This window comes from Perca flavescens, chromosome 1, assembly GCF_004354835.1.
Source record: "Perca flavescens isolate YP-PL-M2 chromosome 1, PFLA_1.0, whole genome shotgun sequence".
In the NCBI taxonomy this organism is placed as follows: Eukaryota; Metazoa; Chordata; class Actinopteri; order Perciformes; family Percidae; genus Perca; species Perca flavescens.
In genome coordinates, this window is record NC_041331.1 from 20,405,502 (window position 1) to 20,424,011 (window position 18,510).

Genomic DNA, 18,510 nt, shown 5'->3' on the forward strand with positions numbered 1-18,510 from the left:
GCATGATATGAAGTCGTTGATGCTTAAAACTACCCTAGGGGAGGACACCCAGACCCCCCACTATGATATGCCCCCCACAGAAAAGGTAGATTCTGGCCAGTATGCAGTACAGTAAACCCACTACAATACATTAGACTACACCACTGCCTACAGTTATAGCCTGTCTAAGCACAGTGACACACTGACAGGCCACCAGGGGGGCGATGAGACTCTGCTCCACTCGGTTCCTCTCGGTTTCACTTCAGCTCAAACATGTTGCATGTAGTTCTGAAGTGGGCGGAGACCTTCCCCTCCACTTTAACCAATAAGCGGAACTTGTCAGTGATGGAAAGTCGGGGGCAGAAGCGCGGGGTGTCCGGTGATCAATTAGCGGAGAACTTTCACCGGTGAGCAGCCACACAGCACAAGGTGACTGAACAAGCAGCTGTTTAAAAATATCTCTATTTAAATCAAATTGCATCGATTTTTCCTCTCGTTTGTTGACATGAATTTAACTTATTTGCTGAGCTCGGTCGTGGCTCATGGCGTGGTCGCTCCATAATGAATGAGTTTAACTAAATGTGACCTCATCTGCCCTTTGATTAGAGTTGTGCATTTTGCTCGTTTGGAAGATTAACGATGGAGTGGCGCCAGCAGACCAGTGTCAGCTGTGCAGACGCGTTCGACGAGGCTCAACGTTGGATCGAGGTACATGGTTCACTTTCATCTGTGTTTTATTTGTTTGTTTGTTTGTGCTCCTCTACATTTAATCCTGTGCAAACAACCATGAAGATTTGGCTAGTCAGTAGTCAGTCATTTAACCCCTTGTGGAGACAAGAAATGTTTTAAGTTAGTCAGTGGCAGACATTTCAGCAATGAAAAACCACTTGTGTATTGTGTTTTTATTTTTTATCATAAGGATTTTAACTACATAAAAACAGTTGATGCTGACACTCATATTTTAAATGCCTCTCCCTCAACACTCATGCACCAGTTTTACCGACTTATCTCTGAGTTTAAATGCAAAATATTATTCGATAAGACTGATAAGTTTTGCCTCCTGACACAGAGAGTCCTATGTGAGAATCTTCTGTGGTTGCACAGATAAAAATAGTTTGACTGCAGGACCTGAGAGAGGACTGCACATGGAAGAAAGGCAGATAATTAGGTGATGTTTGAGAGAGCAGTCTAACACTGAGGCTTGTTCTTTGTCCACTGAGAAGTGGTGTAGGCATGCACTCGTTGTGGAGGATGTGGTTTTCATAGCAATCCATTTTCTAGGTTGTTCTAGGACTGCTCCTGTCCAAACACTGTTGAAGTTGTAATCCTTAAATCATAACCAATACATACAACTATAATACAAAAACTAGAATTCAACTGTAGACCATTGGCACTGAATGTTGACAAACTGTCAGAGCTGTATAAAGTACTAGAGACCCAGACTTGAGTAAAAGTACTAGTGCTCTATCAAAAAAGTGACTTGAGTAGAAGTGCTCATTAAGCACCACACTTAAGTGGAAGTATTAAAGGGGTGATAGAATGATTTATATAGAGTATTTCACATTGTTCCTTATGGTCTCCTAATGGGGTATGTAACATTGGTTGGGCTGAAAATGGCCTGGTTGATATTTTATTGGCCCTTATGCATCCCTGTGTTTTGGCCCTATTTGTAACAAGAGCTTTTCTTCCAAATATGGTATGCTCGTGAATATTTAGATGAGCTGCGCGCTGATTGGTTGAGCGAATTGCCATACGCAGACATTAGAGATGCGCGCTGATTGGTTGAGCGAATCCCCAATACACACACATTAGAGAAGCGACAGAATCTCATATTCCAGACACTGCAATGTTTCATTACCAAATTCACTTCTGAGACTTTTTTATGTGAGAAATCAACTATATAAAGCTCAAATATGGGCTGTTTAACGAAAATGAATGGCTAATTGCAAATATGGTAAGACTGTGTGTCGGATTTCAGCCGCGGTGCTGCTGCCTCGCCGCCCGGCCTGCCTTCCTTCACAGAGCCCGGCCTGCTGTGAGCTCAGTTAGGCTGGCAGCCCTGACAGAGCTCCACTGCCCGCAACTCCCATCCTGCTAGCTAAATGGCCCGTTGTGTGAGAGTGAGAGCGCGGTCAGCGAGCTTGTTACACCAGCAATCTCTTACCACGTTAAACACATGTCACGCCACTTAGCTATACAACATATACCTAAATGTCTTATAAAGCTAACAACGGTGTCCGATTTCAAGTTAATGAATATTTGAACTGTAAGGGTTTCGTTGGCTGCGACTGTCCCTTCAATCCTGTGTACAGATTGCGGCTAGTTAGCTTCATTTTTGGTCGTAATTAGAGTATATTTACGGTTTGAATTTCGTCACGCCACGTATACAACATCTAGCTAAATGTCTTATAAAGCTAACAACGGTGTCCGATTTCAAGTTAATGAATATTTGTGAATTTCAGAGGAATTCTAAGAGGAGGCTAGCTAGCTCTCATTGATAGAGCTACATCCAGCAGCAGGCTCTATTAATGAGACTCGCGGACAAGCGGCGTTTATTTCCCCAATCGTTTGTTTAAATAACTCAACACATAATTACACACATTAAAAGATTAACTGAAACCTGTAGTAAGAGATTGCTGGTGTAACAAGCTCGCTGACCACGCTCTCACTCACATACACCGGGCATTTAGCTAGCAGGAAGAGGGGAGATGCAGGCCCTGGAGCTCTGTCAGGGCAGGGGCATTTAGTTGTCCATTAGCCCAAGAGACGGTGACTTTGAGCAGGTATGGAGTGCTGTGGGCTGCCAGTCGTGACGGAGCTCCAAGTACCTCAGAGCAGGCCGGGGTGTGTGAAGGAAGGCAGGCCGGGCGGCGAGGCAGCAACACAGGCAGCACCAGCGCTGAACTCCGACACACTGTCGGACAGAATTTGCAATTAGCCATCCATTTTCGTAAAGCGGCCCATATTTGAGCTTTACATAGTTGATTTCTCGCATGAAAAAGTTTCAGAAGTGAATTTTGTAATGGAATAGCAGAGATCTGCGTGACCTAGCTACACTACCTGATCTCAGGTCAGTTGTGTAGCCTATGTAAATGTTGGGGCGTGACCGTTCTCTTAATACACCCATGGGCTGACAAAGGTTCCGTTTTTTTGGGAACTTCCAGCTTTGTTGAGATTTGCCCGTTTTCAGCGGCAGTTTCAAAATGAGATTTTCATAGTAAAGGGGTGTGATTTTTGAGCTTCTATGTATGTCCTATTTACCCACCGACCTGTCGTTATTCAACTATGACAGAGTAAAATCAGTTTTGCATTCTATCACCCCTTTAAAGTATTCAACATTTTTTGTACTAAAGTATTGCAAGTAGTTTATTTTAAAATGTACTACTAAAGTACTGAAAGTACAAGTACTGTGTTATTTAGTTATTAAAGAAAGCAGTCAAAAGTTTGAATATCATATTGTTTATATTATGTCAAATGTTTAGCCAAGGCTGTAGCCAAAGGAATTAACAAATATTAAATATATTAAAAATAACAAATACTGAAATAAAATGTATAACTATCACACTGTGCAAGTTAAACAAACATCCTCTCCAGCACAGTAACGATTAAAGCCCCCAAAAACGTATCGCACACTAGCTAGTAACATGTGTGATGTAGCTATACAGGAAAGTTTGCAAGCTAGCAACATCCAGATAAACTAGCAGCTTCACATCACAGGGTAAAACGGTTAACATTCAGGACTCACTGCAGACTGAAACAACTCAGGAATAGCTTAATCTGCTGCAACAATAGCTAAATAGAGTACAAACTTGCATCGTCTCTGACTTCTGAACGGGCGACAGTAAACAAAAGAAACATTGCGCGATCTTGGGGATTTCTTACGTAAATTAACTAACGTACACACACTGTAACCTACACAGTCTCCGTAGCGTGAGGAATTCACAACAGTAACAATGCAGCACATAAAACTATCGGTGTAAAAGTATTAAACTCATCGAAAATGTGTATTCAAGTAAAAGTGGAAGTAGGAGAAAAAAATAATACTCCAGTAGAGTACAGATACAGCCTTGTAGTACTTAAGTAGAGTAGTGAAGTAGTTCTACTTTGTTACTATACAGCTCGTGTGTGTGTGTGTGTGTGTGTGTGTGTGTGTGTGTGTGTGTGTGTGTTCTAAAGGGATCACATTATTTATGCTCAGGTTCATAATTGTATTTAGGGGTTGTACCAGAATTGGTTTGTGGTTTAATTTTCAGAAAACACCATATTTCTGTTGTACTGCACATTGCTGCAGCTCCCCTTTTCACCTTGTGTGTTGAGCTCTCTGTTTTAGCTACAGAGTGAGACCTCTCACTTCTGTATCATCTTAGTTGGGAGTCGCACATGCGCAGTAAGTACTGCTAGCTAGTCAGTTACATAGTATGAGGGCGTGCCATGCTAGCAGCTAGGCGAGCATTATAACGGCGTTATAAAGTGACGTGCGTTCGTCACGGAAGTAAAGGCTGGACTACAATAGAGCTGTTTGGAGCAGTTGGCGAACAGTGTTTTCTGTTGGCGATGGGAAGTCCCTTTGGGGTGGACTTTGGGCTTTTTCACTTTGTGTATGTGTGTGTGTATATATATGTGTGTGTGTGTGTGTGTATATATATATATATATATATATATATATATATATAAAAATATATATATATATATATATATATATATATATATATATATATATATATATATATATATATATATATATATATATAAAAATCACATCACAATAAAGGAAAGGGGAAAAGCATAATATGAGCACTTTAAGGAAATGGTGTCATAAACTCTCCCTTGTGCCAAACATCGGGAATGTGTTGGAACTAACATTGCAGGGTAATATGCTTCATTGGATTGGCCTCTACCACATTGTGTTAACAGGCTCTTTAGTTTCTGGTGAAATAGGAGCACAGTCCAATTTACAGTATAGGCAGGTGTCGTTCTATTTTATGCCCGCCATCTCTTTACTTCCATTATCAATTTAATCTGCCAATCATTTGCTCCATTATTTGCTTTGTCTATAAAATATCATAAAATAGCAAAAAATGCTAGTTATAATTTTTTTTGGAGCCCAAGGTGACATCTTCACATAATTTTTTTTATTTATTTTTTTATTTTATCTGATCAAAAGTCCAAAATGGTTTCTTTCATGTGTGACACAGAAAAGCTTCAGATCCTCACATTTCAAAAGCTGGAACTAACAAATGCTTGGTTAAAAAAAAAAAAGACTAATGAATATTCAATTATCAAAATAGTTGCAGATAATCGATATTAAATGTTACATTATAGACTACACGTTAGAACTGGATCACTGATTCAGTAAGGATGCCTGTGTTTACATTGCAGGTGAGATAATTGCCTCGTTTGATCCTTTTGGATTTGGGGAACTCCCTTTTAACAAAATTTTAAGCTTTGTGGAGAAGTTTGCAAGTTGTACATAAGAGCACATGGCTAAAATTCATTGAGTATGTTGTTTCATAGGGACAGTTGTTTATTGAAATGACCAATTAAAGTTGTGTTGCTGTAGAACAGACATTATCTTGACCACATGATTGTGTGTTATTGTGTTAACCTGGCACTGCATTGTCCCCCTCATTCCACTGAGAAGCCTCCGCTCTGTGCCCGGTGCCCAGTTCTACCAAAAATGAATTGTGATTGTGGATTCCTGGGGGGACTAATTAGTGAGAAGAATAGCCTTTTGGGGCCCTCCGTTAGTTATGTAGCCGAATCGCAATAGCCTCATTTTTATGTCCTCATTACAAAGCCTGCTTTGCCTTGTGCTTGCTTGTGCCATGTAAAACCATTTAGGTTATGTTGTATTCTTTGTTTTGATCAAAAACATATTTGCTGTTTTTGTCAGGATGCTTGTTAATATACATTTATTTTTTATAGCCCACTGTTTTGCTTGCTAGATATTTTGCGTTTATTTGTATAGAACTTTGCTTTTCTGCAGTAGTTGAGGGATACGTTGATTTCTTTTAGCTGAAACAGTGTCCAGCTCACTTAATTTACTTTATTTTACTGTTGAAAACAGGCAAATGCTTGCACTCTGGGCTAATTAATTACTTCAATTAACTTCAACCAGGACCTTGTTTTCCTATTTGTTTCTTTTTTACCATAGTTGGTTCCACTAAGAGCCACTGAACAGCTTGTGTGTGTTTTTTACCAGGAGTGCATAAAGAACCAACTCGTTGTTCAACAGTTGAACCAAACCGTTGAATTAAAAATAATTTTAACACCGTAGCAACCACACTGCAATTTACAAACTGTGTTGGTTTGCATTGCTTTGTTTTCTCCAGGTCAGTACTATGAATGTTTACTCTTACTTGTGTTAAGACTAAAGCCGTTTTGTGAAGCTTTTGGAAACCTACTGGAGCTGTATAAAATATAGCAGGATTTCTTTTTTTTCTTTTTTTTAAAGGGCTGGTATCCATATTTGAGGGTTTAAAAAAAAAAAAAAAAAAAAAAATCTCATTATCGGTCATATTCATTTTTTTTTCAAAGAAATACAGTGCTGCTCATGAGTTTAGGAACCCATGCTAAAGTTGACTAAAAAGAGGAATAAAAAAAATTGTTTGGAAATTGATGTTAATGCTTTAATTAAAAACAATTATGAAAAATCCAACCTTTTAAGGACCCCAATTTTCTTTTCTGTGAATGAATAATGTATCTTTTAAATAAATGCATGTTCTTCCTTAAAATACAGGGGGCATAAGCATAGACACCCCTATGTTAAATTCCCATAGAGGCAGGCGGATTTTTATTTTTAAAGGCCAGTTATTTCATGGATCCAGGATACTATGCATCCTGATGAAGTTCCCTTGGCCTTTGGAATTAAAATAGCCCCACACCATCACATATCCTTCACCATACCTAGAGATTGGCATGGTTTTATTTCAGTTAGCCCAATAGCTGGTTTGATTTGCATTGAGAGATGATTTTTATGGAAAGTACCCTATGCCAGTCTCTAGGTATGGTGAAGGGTATGGGATGATTTGGGGCTATTTTAATTCCAAAGGCCAAGAGAACTTCATCAGGATGCATAGTATCCTGGATCCATGAAATAACTGGCCTTTACAAATACAAATCTGCCTACCTCTATGGGAATTTAACATAGGGGTGTCTATACTTATGCCCCCTGCATTTTTAAGGAAGAACATTTATTTAAGATGCTTCATTCACAAACAAAGTGTGTGTGTGTGTGTGTGTGTGTGTGTGTGTGTGTGTGTGTGTGTGTGTGTGTGTGATCAATTTCCAAAAGATTATATTTTTTTAGTCAACTTTAGCACGGGTTCCTAAACTCATGAGCAGCACTGTATGTTGCACAAACATTTGACAATAACCCCTCAATATAAATGAATAAATACATTTAAAAAGATTGATTGATTTGTGATGGGGCATACTGAGAGGGATGTTTTACAGTTGAAAAATAAACTTGTCAGCACTCTCTGGTGGTTGTAGTGGAAGTTTTTTTTTTTTTGCAGCAGGAGTGAAGTTTTACAAGTTTAGTAAAGTGAAACAAATAAGACAGTCAAAGACTAAACCAAGTTAGGTTTTTGTATTTCATTAAAAATATATTTGCAAATATAGGAAGAACATAAATTTCACAAAAGACAGCAGCCCAATGTGGGAAAGTTTCTTCAATTAGTCAACAGAAACACTGAGCTTAAATACATCTTCAGAGTGACAGCACACACGCACTTGACTTATTATGACCATACATTTCTCACATGCAATCTGATACACATGAAGACAATCAAGAAACACAAGAGACCTCTTGGAGCCATTTCGCCTCCTTCCCCTGTACAACTCCCCCGCCCCCCCCTTGTTGCATCTCAACTGGCATGGGAAAACTAAATGTATCAGGAGATAGTTTTACGGTGACCTTGTAGCCCCTATCTGTTCAGACAAACGGTGCTCACATTATGTTCCAGACTTTGTGATTCTCACTTAGTTAGAATCTGAATCTACATGTGGGAATGAGAAACTCTCTTTCAGTACTGTAAGAAAAACCAAAGCACAAATAAAACCTAAGAATATAAGGAATCATGCTTAAATATAATTTTTGTCAGTACGTGGACCACCTCTGAAAACTGTTTTTAAACCTATCGGCTGACATGTATACCATACCAGTATGCTAATGGGTATTAGCTAATGATAAAAGCTGATGTCTGTCAGTATATTAGGTTTTAGTATAAAATCCTATTGATGTGAATGGTATTTCTCAGTTGGCTGTTTGCATTTACAGACATCCACTCAAATGTGTCATCACAGTACTTGAGCATCATAGTTAAAATAGTTAAATGTTAATGTATATGCAGCAACACATGCATGGTTTTAGGTAAAATGTAGGAAAAGGGTTAATCGCTTTTTAGTTTCAACTGTTGAGACTGTGTTGGACCTCCAGGTGTGTATTTGAAAGTAATGCTCTTGGAAAACTGGAAAACCTAAATCTATCACTAGTTAAATAAAAATAACTTGTTTGAAGTGACTGGAAAATTGTTTGGTAGCAATGATTTCCGTGCTGCCTTAGAGAACGGAGTCCTGCTGTGCGAGTGAGTAATGATGCACAAACCTTTTACAATGTCACATTTTAATTTCAGAAAATTTAATTCAAGCCAAATGACTGCAAACCTATGGTTAGTGTAATCAGGCAGGCTAATTTGCCAGTTTAGCTTCAGCAGCAGCCCTGGATGAACTAGAAATAGTCGTATCCTAAATTGCACTCGGTCACGACACTCGGTATCTCTAAACATGCCTTTTAAGTTTAGGTATACAACAATTCATATCCCAAGAAATTAAAATTGCATGTAATACAGACCATCAGACACCTTTTTTTTCACCAACAACTTTTCTTTATCTTCTGTGGAGTTTAAGAAGTAGCCATTTTCTTCCTCTAAATAACCACTGACTTTTATAACAAGTTAAGGCTAGCAGGTTAGCCAGGAAGTTTAGAGCAGCTTAAAGGCATACTATGTAGTTCCAATGAGACAACCTGTAGGGGGACCGAAGAGGGAAAAGTTGCATAGTATACCTTTTTAAAGCGAGTAAGCCCTGACTGCAGTACGCAGATCGAGGAGGGGCTAAACGTTTGACTTCGCACACTTGCCCAATAGCAACCGGAGGAGGAAGAATGTGTGTCTGAGGAGAAAAACGCAGGACTTTCACCCCGGAGACCAGAGATCGTTTCCCGCGTGTGACGTTTGCTTTCCCCGTTGTTTTCCTTAACCCTACCGTCCGTTGTTGTCTCGCGTCCCCCAGAGACCGGGGCTTGTTTTCAGCAAGTCAACGTTTCTTTCGTTCTTCTTTTCCTTAAACCCAACTCCATTCTTGTCTTCCTAATCCCAACTGGTTCTTCTTTTCCTAAACCCAACCCGTTATTTTCCTTTTTTATAATTCAAATATCTATTTATTATAATCTATATATTGAATATATATCCCTGATCGCCGCCGCCAGATGGCGACCCACCCGCGCGTAGTCAAATGTTTAGTGCTGCCCACATTTAGCCCAACCCCGATCTGCGTACTGCAGTCAGGTGCAATTGTTTAAAGCTCTTGGTTCTTTGTCTAAGATGCAATTAAACTGATTTATAAGCAAGTTTCTTTTTAAATGTAATTTCTTTATTGGAAGTAAGTCTGTTTATTAGACCAAATCTTTTTAGCTTTTGTGGAATGGGACCCTGATGATACAATATATTGGTTCTCAAATATGTGCAGCGTATAGCTGGAATATATGTAAACTTTTTGCTAATTTGTTTTCCCTTTTTTATAGCTTGATCAACCAGTTGAAACCTGGCATCATTAAGAGAGTAAACAGGCTTTCTACTCCCATCGCTGGCCTGGTGAGTGTTAGATTTTACGTCTGTCTGTCTGTCTGTCTGTCTGTCTGTCTGTCTGTCTGTCTGTCTGTCTGTCTGTCTCTGCTACCCAGGAAGTTTTGACACATTGTGTGGTTTCCTGTTCAAGGCAATGAGACACTGTGTTGCCACAGACCTGAAACTGCATTTCAGTGTGACAACTGCTAAATATGTAAAAAAAATAATTTATTATACGGCACAGATCTTTATTTTGGCTTCAGGCTGTGTTTTTGATGGCTTCATACAAGTATAATTTCCAAAACTGCGCAAATAAATCAATTGCAACCTCCCATCAGGGGCCAAGAAATGCTGGACTGAAGGTGGTGATGGTGGGGTGTGAGATGCAGATGCAGCATACAATCAACAGTTACTTTGACATCCTAAAGGAACATACTGGCTATTTTGCATGTTTTTACCAGAAACTACAAATTAAATATACTTTATATTACTGCTTGCTTACATGTTTACATTGATTTTAATTTTGCCTCAAGCACCCACTTAAATAAGTTCAGAATAAATATCCAGTTTGTAGAACTTTGAACCTTAATTGACATTGGTAATTAATCACAGTGAATATTAAGCATCTTTTATATTTTCAGTAGATTATCTTTACAAGGTAATTGGAACTCAGATTATATGTTAAAAAAGTGCATATTGGACAAAGTTTTGAATCACTATGGATATTCCTATTTAAAAAGAAAAGTGCATTCTGTGTATCACTTTACTGACATCACCCAGTAGTTTGTCTAATCGCCACTAGAGGCGGCCAAAGTGTTAACTGTCAAACCTTCCCTATCAAAGTGAGAGAGCCTAAATATATGGCGTACCTAAAATGACTCCTTTTCAAAAATAATCATTAGGACTTTCACAGTTGGCTGTAATAACAATAGCTAAGTAGAAACTGACAATGTTGAGCTAAATTATCCTGTTCTCAGCTCTCAATTTTCACTTAAAGTATTGATTTGCTTAGCTAACAGTTATCTGATGCTACCAAGGTAGTGTCGTTGTTTGGGGATGGGGCGAATTGGCTAGCTTCTAACAAAGGAAAGTTTTTTTTAAGCGAGCATAATGTTACAGGCAGCAGTTTTCTACCTGCACTCATTTGGCTGTCTTGTCATTTTAATCTGCAGGATAATGTGAACGTATTCCTCAAAGCCTGTGGAAAACTGGGACTGAATGTGTCTCAGCTGTTTCATCCAGGAGACCTGCAGGACCTGTCCTCTCGTGCAACTGTCAGGTACAGTACAGTTGTCTCACAGAAGTCATGTCAGGTTAAGTGTACGTGTAAAACTGCCTAAAGCTACAGGTGCTCATTCCAGCACAGAAGAGAAGCACACTTTGATTTCTGAAGGTCAACTCACAGGACTAATATGACGGTGGAGGCGCTTTGTTTTCTGTATTGACTATGTTGAGCACATTTAACACTGAGATATTTTTATTGCAATACCTGTGCTGAAAAAGTAGGGTTTGTAGTTTAAGTCTCACAGCTGCTTTGCATTTCTAAAGGTGTGAGCTTTGCCTGGCGACAAGCTGCTGCTTTATAAGAGTTGATAGCCTGTATAAATTCTGATAAGTAGCTGATTAGTAGAGCATTGCAAATGAGAAGGCTTGAGATGTCACTGTAGTTGTTTTTTCTCTAACGGCAGTAAAAGGGATGTAACGATGTGCAGTTATACTGTAAATTGCAGCATTAAGAACTATTATATCAATATTCTATGCCGATATTTATCTTATTTATTTTAGGCGAGATGAAAGCAACAGAAGACTCAAAAATGTAAGTTTGCTCTAATTATTCTCCTCAAATGTTTCTTTTTTTTTGTGTATCAATCATATTTTCCTCATTCCCTCTCTTGGCCAGTAAGTTTTAAAACCTTAAACATCTCTGTCATGCTCACTTTTACTAGTAAAGGTCCCCTAACACTGCCACTGCATTGACCTGGTGTACATGTGAGATAGTCAACATTCTATTTATCAACCCAGTTAAAATAAACCAGTAGCTGTAGCGCACAGGTTCCAGCTCCTGATGTTGATGCCAACATGCCACCAGCATGAAGAAACCGAGTGATGATGGTCAAGGGGCTTGATTTGTTGATTGAGTTTGAGTGTTTTTCACAAAAATCTGGTATTGGCCTGTGCCAAAATGTAGCTTTGTTTATCACTATGCCTTTTTAAACTGCATCTGTACACTTGTCTGTCCCAGCTACAACAACTGTGTGTGCTTTGTGTACGTGGAACATGTGAGTACCGTATGTGTACACGCTTGTGTGCACTGCTGGTATTTTACATGCTTCGAAGCCTACGAGGTTGTTTTGGTTGAAGCCTTATTAGAATTGCACAATAGCTGACCATTTGGACCCAGTAATGAGGCTGTTTGTCTGAGCGCTCTTTCTTTGAAATGGGTGTAGCATTTTTCTTTGAATTAACCAATTAGGGTCAATTTGCATCCATTGAAAAACAGTATTCATGGAGACATGAACCAGATACATGAAAAAATTAAGTTATTCATAACATTTTAGAGTTGCAAAACAGAGCTGAGCGTCACTGGTTTTGCATACAGTGGTGATGCAATGTGGAATACACCATAAACATTCAAATTAAGGAAGAATTGCTGTTTTTATTTGGAGGGATGTTTTATAATGTTCATTATTAGTTATTGAGTTTTCTTCATTTTACAGATCTACATCTCAATGTAGATATTCAGATAGTGTCTGCTGATGCCAGAATGCACAACACGGGTGAATTAGGGCCAATGTTAACAGGACTTGGTGAGAGATTTAAGGGTTCCTAAATAATGAATGATAAATAAAATAAGTGGCAAATAACACCATTAAATAGGAATAATTATGATGACCTATAGTGTAATGATTTCCTTGGCACGAGGTAGGTGGTAAGCTATTAAAGAATAATGAACACCTCCTGTCGCTGTGCTTAAGACTTTCATAACACGCTTGTTTGCTCTCAGGTTGTACAAATGTGGGAAAACTATCACCAATTTAGTTTCAATGATTCAAACAGGTGTAGATGGCCAACAGAATTGCCTGTTTTTTTAAAAACTGCATATTATAGTGGCTCTCTGTACATAAGTTCTGCTGAAAAACGTGAAAGTAACCCTTATACGGTTCTATTGCTACTCTACCAATGATGGCACGACTGCCTTCAATTGACCGGTTAGATAGCCGCTACAGACAGTGATCAAGCAAAATGGGGGAATCCATTTTATAGGCATTTATTTCCACTCTAAATTCTCATCTTTTTCATCTCCCTAGCATTGTGCTAGACAATATTTATTCAATTATTCAAATCTCTTAAGGGCCATGAATGGATCTTTTTACAGTCTGCTGACCGCTCTAGGATTACTTTGTTAAGATACAACAATACAAATTCTGACACGTAGTGTTGTGGATAATCCCTTTGCTACACAGGCTGCTGCTCTTCCAGGGAGACAGGCTGACCGTCAAAAAATATTCCTCGCCTTGAGGCAAATAAGAAATAAATTGTGTCCAAAACGCTTTGCTTGCTGAAATAGTAAAACGCATGTCAGGAAGAGGTCCATATTTCACTGGCCTTTACACACTGTCTTTACTAATGGCAGGTGTATTTCTGACACTGTGTGTGTGTGTGTGTGTGTGTGTGTGTGTGTGTGTGTGTGTGTGTGTGTGTCTGTGTCTTAAAGCTAGTGCCGTCCATCATCAGGTCAAAATGTTGGTGTCAAATAATGTTCCCATCAGCCTCAGCTGTACTTTGTGTTTAGGGCAGATTAGAAAATCTTATCATGCTAAGACACTTAACTAAGATGGTGAACACTATACCTGCTTAACATCATCCTGTGGAATTGCTGTTATCATGCTGACATTAGCGTTTAGCTTAAAACGCTGTGTATACACTCACCTGCCACTTCATTAGGTACACTTGTACCATCTGTGATCCAATACAACAGCTCTGCCATACATTCTGACTCTACAAAGATGATAATCTTCAGTTTTGATTGCAAGGCAATTTATTTATATAACACACAATTCAGATATGAAGGGGATTTTAAAGTGCTTTACATAAGCATAAAGATACAGAACAGAAAATACAACAGTTCATAAAAGTAGAATTCATGCAAAGCTGTTGTACAGGTGTACATAATGAAGTGGCCATTGAGTGTATACTGTATTAATTACATATTTTCTTTTTTAACGTCTCTGTGGTTTGTCTTCTGAGAAGTATTTAAAATGCAGAGCACTCTTCAAGGTCTTTCTATTACATCTTTCTGATGTAATTGAAAACTTAACGTTGCCAGACACAGATGGACATGCATCTGTCAAACCTGCATGAGAGGGAAAGGGGCTAAAAAATGGCAGTGTCACACTTGGCAGCAGTTTACTTGGAAAAAGTAAAATGCTAGTCTTATCTACAATGCTGATGGCATTGATATTTATAGTTGGGTAACTCACTGCAACCTTTTCATTGATGTGTTTGGTCATGTCTTTTTAACTACTTTAGTTAGAACTAGAGGTGTAAATGACACATTTTATCACGATACGATATATCGATTCTTTGGACAACGATTCTATATTTACTGATATCTCAAAGTCTACCACGATACAATTTTGATTCAATTTAGGAGCCTGCGACTGATAAGCTACGAGACGATATATACGAAGTCCATTTAACGCAACACAGAAAATTTCATTACCAAGAATAAATATAAAGTGGGATTTCAAAATATAGGCGCATCTTAAAGATGACCATATGTATCTATCTTCACTTTGTATCGATAAAATTGGATCGTTGATTGAATTGAAATATCGATCCAGATTGATGTGTTGTTACACCCGTAGTTAGAACTGTTTTTGTTTGTTAGCCTAGATCCTAATCTGCCAAACTGTTAATAAGTAAGTGAGTTATTGAACATCAGAAATCCCTCTCTGTGGTTTGGGCTTTTGAGTTGAAGAAGAATTAGATCGGGGTGGGCATTTGATGTTGTACCTTAGCCACCCGTAGGTGGGGTATAACAGGTGAGGAAAAACAGGCGGGCTGCTGGAGTAAGTTCAGTTTATAGGAAACCCTACACGTTCCTTTTTTAGCAGGGATGGGGAAGGAAGCTGTGTGTGTGGTCGGTTACATGTCTTTGTTTACTCAGGTTCTCATCACAATCTACTGGTTGGGTCGCAAGGCTCACCTTGACGCATTTTACAGTGGTCCTCAGCTGAACTTCAAGGCCTTTGAAGGGCTATTAGGGTTGGCGTTGTCCAAGGTGAGCTGCTCTTTACACAGTTGTAGTTCTTTAATTATTATTATTATTATTATTATTATTATTATTAACAATACTAACCCCGCCTTCTAAATCTAGGCTCTAGATGAGGGCAGTAATGTGAAAGAGTGCTGGGACCCAGAGAACGAGGAATGTCAGCGCGTCAGACCGAGCTATAAGATGGCGAACTCTGCCGACGGCATGGACTTCCTGTACTCCCGTGGTGTCCTCCAAAACAATGAAAGTATGTTTACCGGTGCATTTTCCATACAGTCTCCTGAAGTGTGACTTCCTTTTTGTTTGGCTGTAAAAGAGAGTTCCTTTTGTTAGTTTATACACTGCAATTTGCTAAAATCCCTTGGTAGTCAAAAACTGTGGCCAGTAGTGACACCTTTTTTCCATTTTGCTCAGAACTTTTTCATGCAGTACGCGTTTGTTTTTCTTTGTGCAAGCTAAACCTGCTAAACAAACTGCTCTTCCAACTTTTGCTTGAGTGGAATACATTACTTCCTATCCACAAACATTTATTTTTTTCCTGAGCTCTACCTGCAATCTGCATGAACATGCCAGAACCGAAATGTATTTTTCGAAAACTCGTGAATTACAACAACCATGTTATGCTTGATCAACCAAATTTTGTTGGATCAACAACATTCTGATCTTCTTACTCAGTGTCCTTAATTGTCTGCACTCTCGGTCTCTAGACTGTGGCAAGTTCCACACTGTGGTGATAAAAGTTTGTGATGGGAGAGGGCACATACTTGGCTGTGTGACAACTCGGTCACACTAAACTTGCTTCTCTTTTATGCTCCCTGACATTAACACCCTTTTTTAGGCTCAGTCAGTTTTCTATTCTGTTGGTTTTAGTATCCTTGTTCTCCAATCTTGTATATTTTTTTCTGTTGCTCATTTTCCACATGTCTGTGCGATCTCAAGGTTGTGGAAGTGACGCGGAAGCTGAGCAGGTGTTCAAGATGGAGCCCACACAGCCTTCAACCCAACAAAACAAGGCTTATATCCCACCGCCACTCCTACGGAGGAAACAAGGACGGGAAGAGAATCAAAGGGTCTGCGCTAGTCCACTCTCCAGGTACTGCAAATGTGTCGGCTACTGTACAGAGAGTTCACTTACTGCCACTAACTCACTCGTCCACAGCTGCTAAAGGAGTTTTCTTTAAACTTCAATTCCTCAGTGGATTATAATGTTTACCTTTCTGTGTTTATTTGTATTTCCCTCCTTTATGTGGAATTTCATCTTAAACATACCATAGAAAAGATCATTTTATTTCAGAGTCCAACAGTAACATACAGTGTAAAGGAAACTGTCTTTCTAATATTGTATGTGGTAAAAATTTCTATGAGAGAACTGGGTTAAATAATATCTATCATTAGTAATATGACATTGTTCTTGGTTGAAATGCATTTTATAGCAAATTTCAAGGTTGGCAAATCAGTTATGGACTGATCTGCAGTTTGGAGTTTTTTTAAATAACTTTTTCTTCACACCAAGCCCAAACAATGATGGAGAGGCATGCATTCATAAACACAGCCTTCACAAGTAGACTAAACACAGGGTGGTAATTCTTTTTCATATTTTATAATTCTTAAGTTGCTAAGTGTTTGGTATTATGAAAATGGCAGCACATTACACATAAGTGGACCTCTTGTGATGTCATCTTTTTTTTAAACTAATCTTGCTCAACAAATTACAATAACTATTTATTTAACTATTATATAACTAGATGATGACATCCAATATTTGATGTGGCAGGCCAACGTGTTGTCGATGCTCTGCTTAGCTTTATTACTCAACCTTACCTACCGCTCCACTGCTTGAAAATTAAAAAGCATTGTGTAACCCTAACCTTATCCTCCCAAAAAACAGAATTTGCCTACATGCATTAATCATGCCACCCTTCTGGTTTTTTTTTTTTTTTTTTTAACATGTTGGAGCAGCTCGAAGATCATTTCTGTGATACTTGGTGTTAGAACTTTATCCAAAGTGATATCTGTGTGATCATCATAAAACTAGACGTGGGTATACCGCTCTTTGCTGCAGCATTGAAGACGCCCCTTTCTCTCCTCAACCCCACCTTACTGCGTGTCCTCCCGAGTGTGCCATTGATGAAGAGCTTTTCCTAAGAGCTCTGTGTGAGGACGACTCTGACGACGATTATACTGATGCAGATCCTGTCCTAGATGACTTGTATTTCCGGCGAGTGCAGCAGACCCTTCATCAGACATCAAACAACCCCAACTACGACCGTTTCTTACCCCGATATTGGACACCTGAAGAGGAGACTCGTGTGCGGACGATCTACCTCGGCTCCCAGAGGAGACCCTGGTATCGTATTCTGCAAGGCCTAAGGTCTGTTGGCTGTTTTTTACTGCTCTACGAAGCAAGGCAGGGCTGATCGTGCAAGTGTGAAATCTTTAAGATTAACAAATGCTTTATTCACTAATACAAGGTGAAGCTGAAGCTGCCGTGTTGTACTGTTTGCTTTAATGTTTTAGGTTTGCCGATGCATTGCTTGATCAGCAAGTATTCATGAGTGTGACTTACTGTACCTACTTAAGTGGAATCTGACTAGCTTTTTCTTTGTGCTGAAGTAACTGGCTGTGTGACATGATGTCATGTTAGGCACAATGTCTTCTGTCTGTTATTATTTTTTGGCTATAGCATGAGAGTGGTTACTAAATCCAGCTTAACTACACCAGCAAATGGAATCCTAGTTTGCTAGGCACATGGGAATAGCTAGCACTACTTGAAAGATGACGTAAGCTAAAACTGCAGAACCCAACATCTTGCAAATTTCTATCTAAGTTTCTCTCTTTAGAAGACTTCCTGTGTTACTTTTAAGTCGTCTGTACTCATTTTATGTATTTTTTTTTATCTTCCTTTGACTGTAGCCATAAAGCTTTGGGTTCTTCTGAGGAAGTTTTTGACTTCATTTCCTGGCTTGTGACATCTGCTGCAGTACAAAACATCTCTGGTACATCTGGAGAGCCTCCAAACCATTTCTAAGAAACCCTCTCCAAGCCTGAACGTTCTCTACTGTCATGAAGATCCACACCGAGCGTGCACAGGCAGTCCCAAACGCAGACTGTTTTACACAAGTTCTAACACACCATCCTACTTGTTATCTTATTGTCTACCAAAGTGGCAAAGTGTACCTGTTATTCTTGCATTTGCAAATATGTAATCCATCAGCAAACTACTTAAAGTGCTCATATTATGCTTTTTGGCGTTTTCCCTTTTCTTTCTTGTGTTAAATATCTTTTTTTGTGCATGTAATAGGCTTCCAAAGTGAAAAAGCCCAGAGTCCACCCCAAAGGGACTTACCATCTCCAACAGAAAACACTGTTCACCAACTGCTCCAAACAGCTCTAATGAAGTGCAAC

At 39.0% G+C, this 18,510-nt stretch overlaps 1 protein-coding gene across 1 annotated transcript in view; it reads left to right on the top strand.

Moving 5' to 3' along the window:
• The first annotated feature begins 314 nt into the window (after positions 1–314).
• Positions 315–18,510, top strand: part of LOC114547806 (LIM domain only protein 7-like) — a 36,341-nt gene continuing 18,145 nt past the window's right edge. The window contains 11 exon segments of the mRNA XM_028567653.1: positions 315–408; positions 586–687; positions 8,497–8,567; positions 9,785–9,854; positions 11,000–11,106; positions 11,613–11,643; positions 14,998–15,111; positions 15,208–15,352; positions 16,045–16,198; positions 17,168–17,476; positions 18,019–18,123. Coding sequence (XP_028423454.1) covers positions 619–687; positions 8,497–8,567; positions 9,785–9,854; positions 11,000–11,106; positions 11,613–11,643; positions 14,998–15,111; positions 15,208–15,352; positions 16,045–16,198; positions 17,168–17,476; positions 18,019–18,123 — 1,175 coding nt within the window. The 5' untranslated portion in view covers positions 315–408; positions 586–618.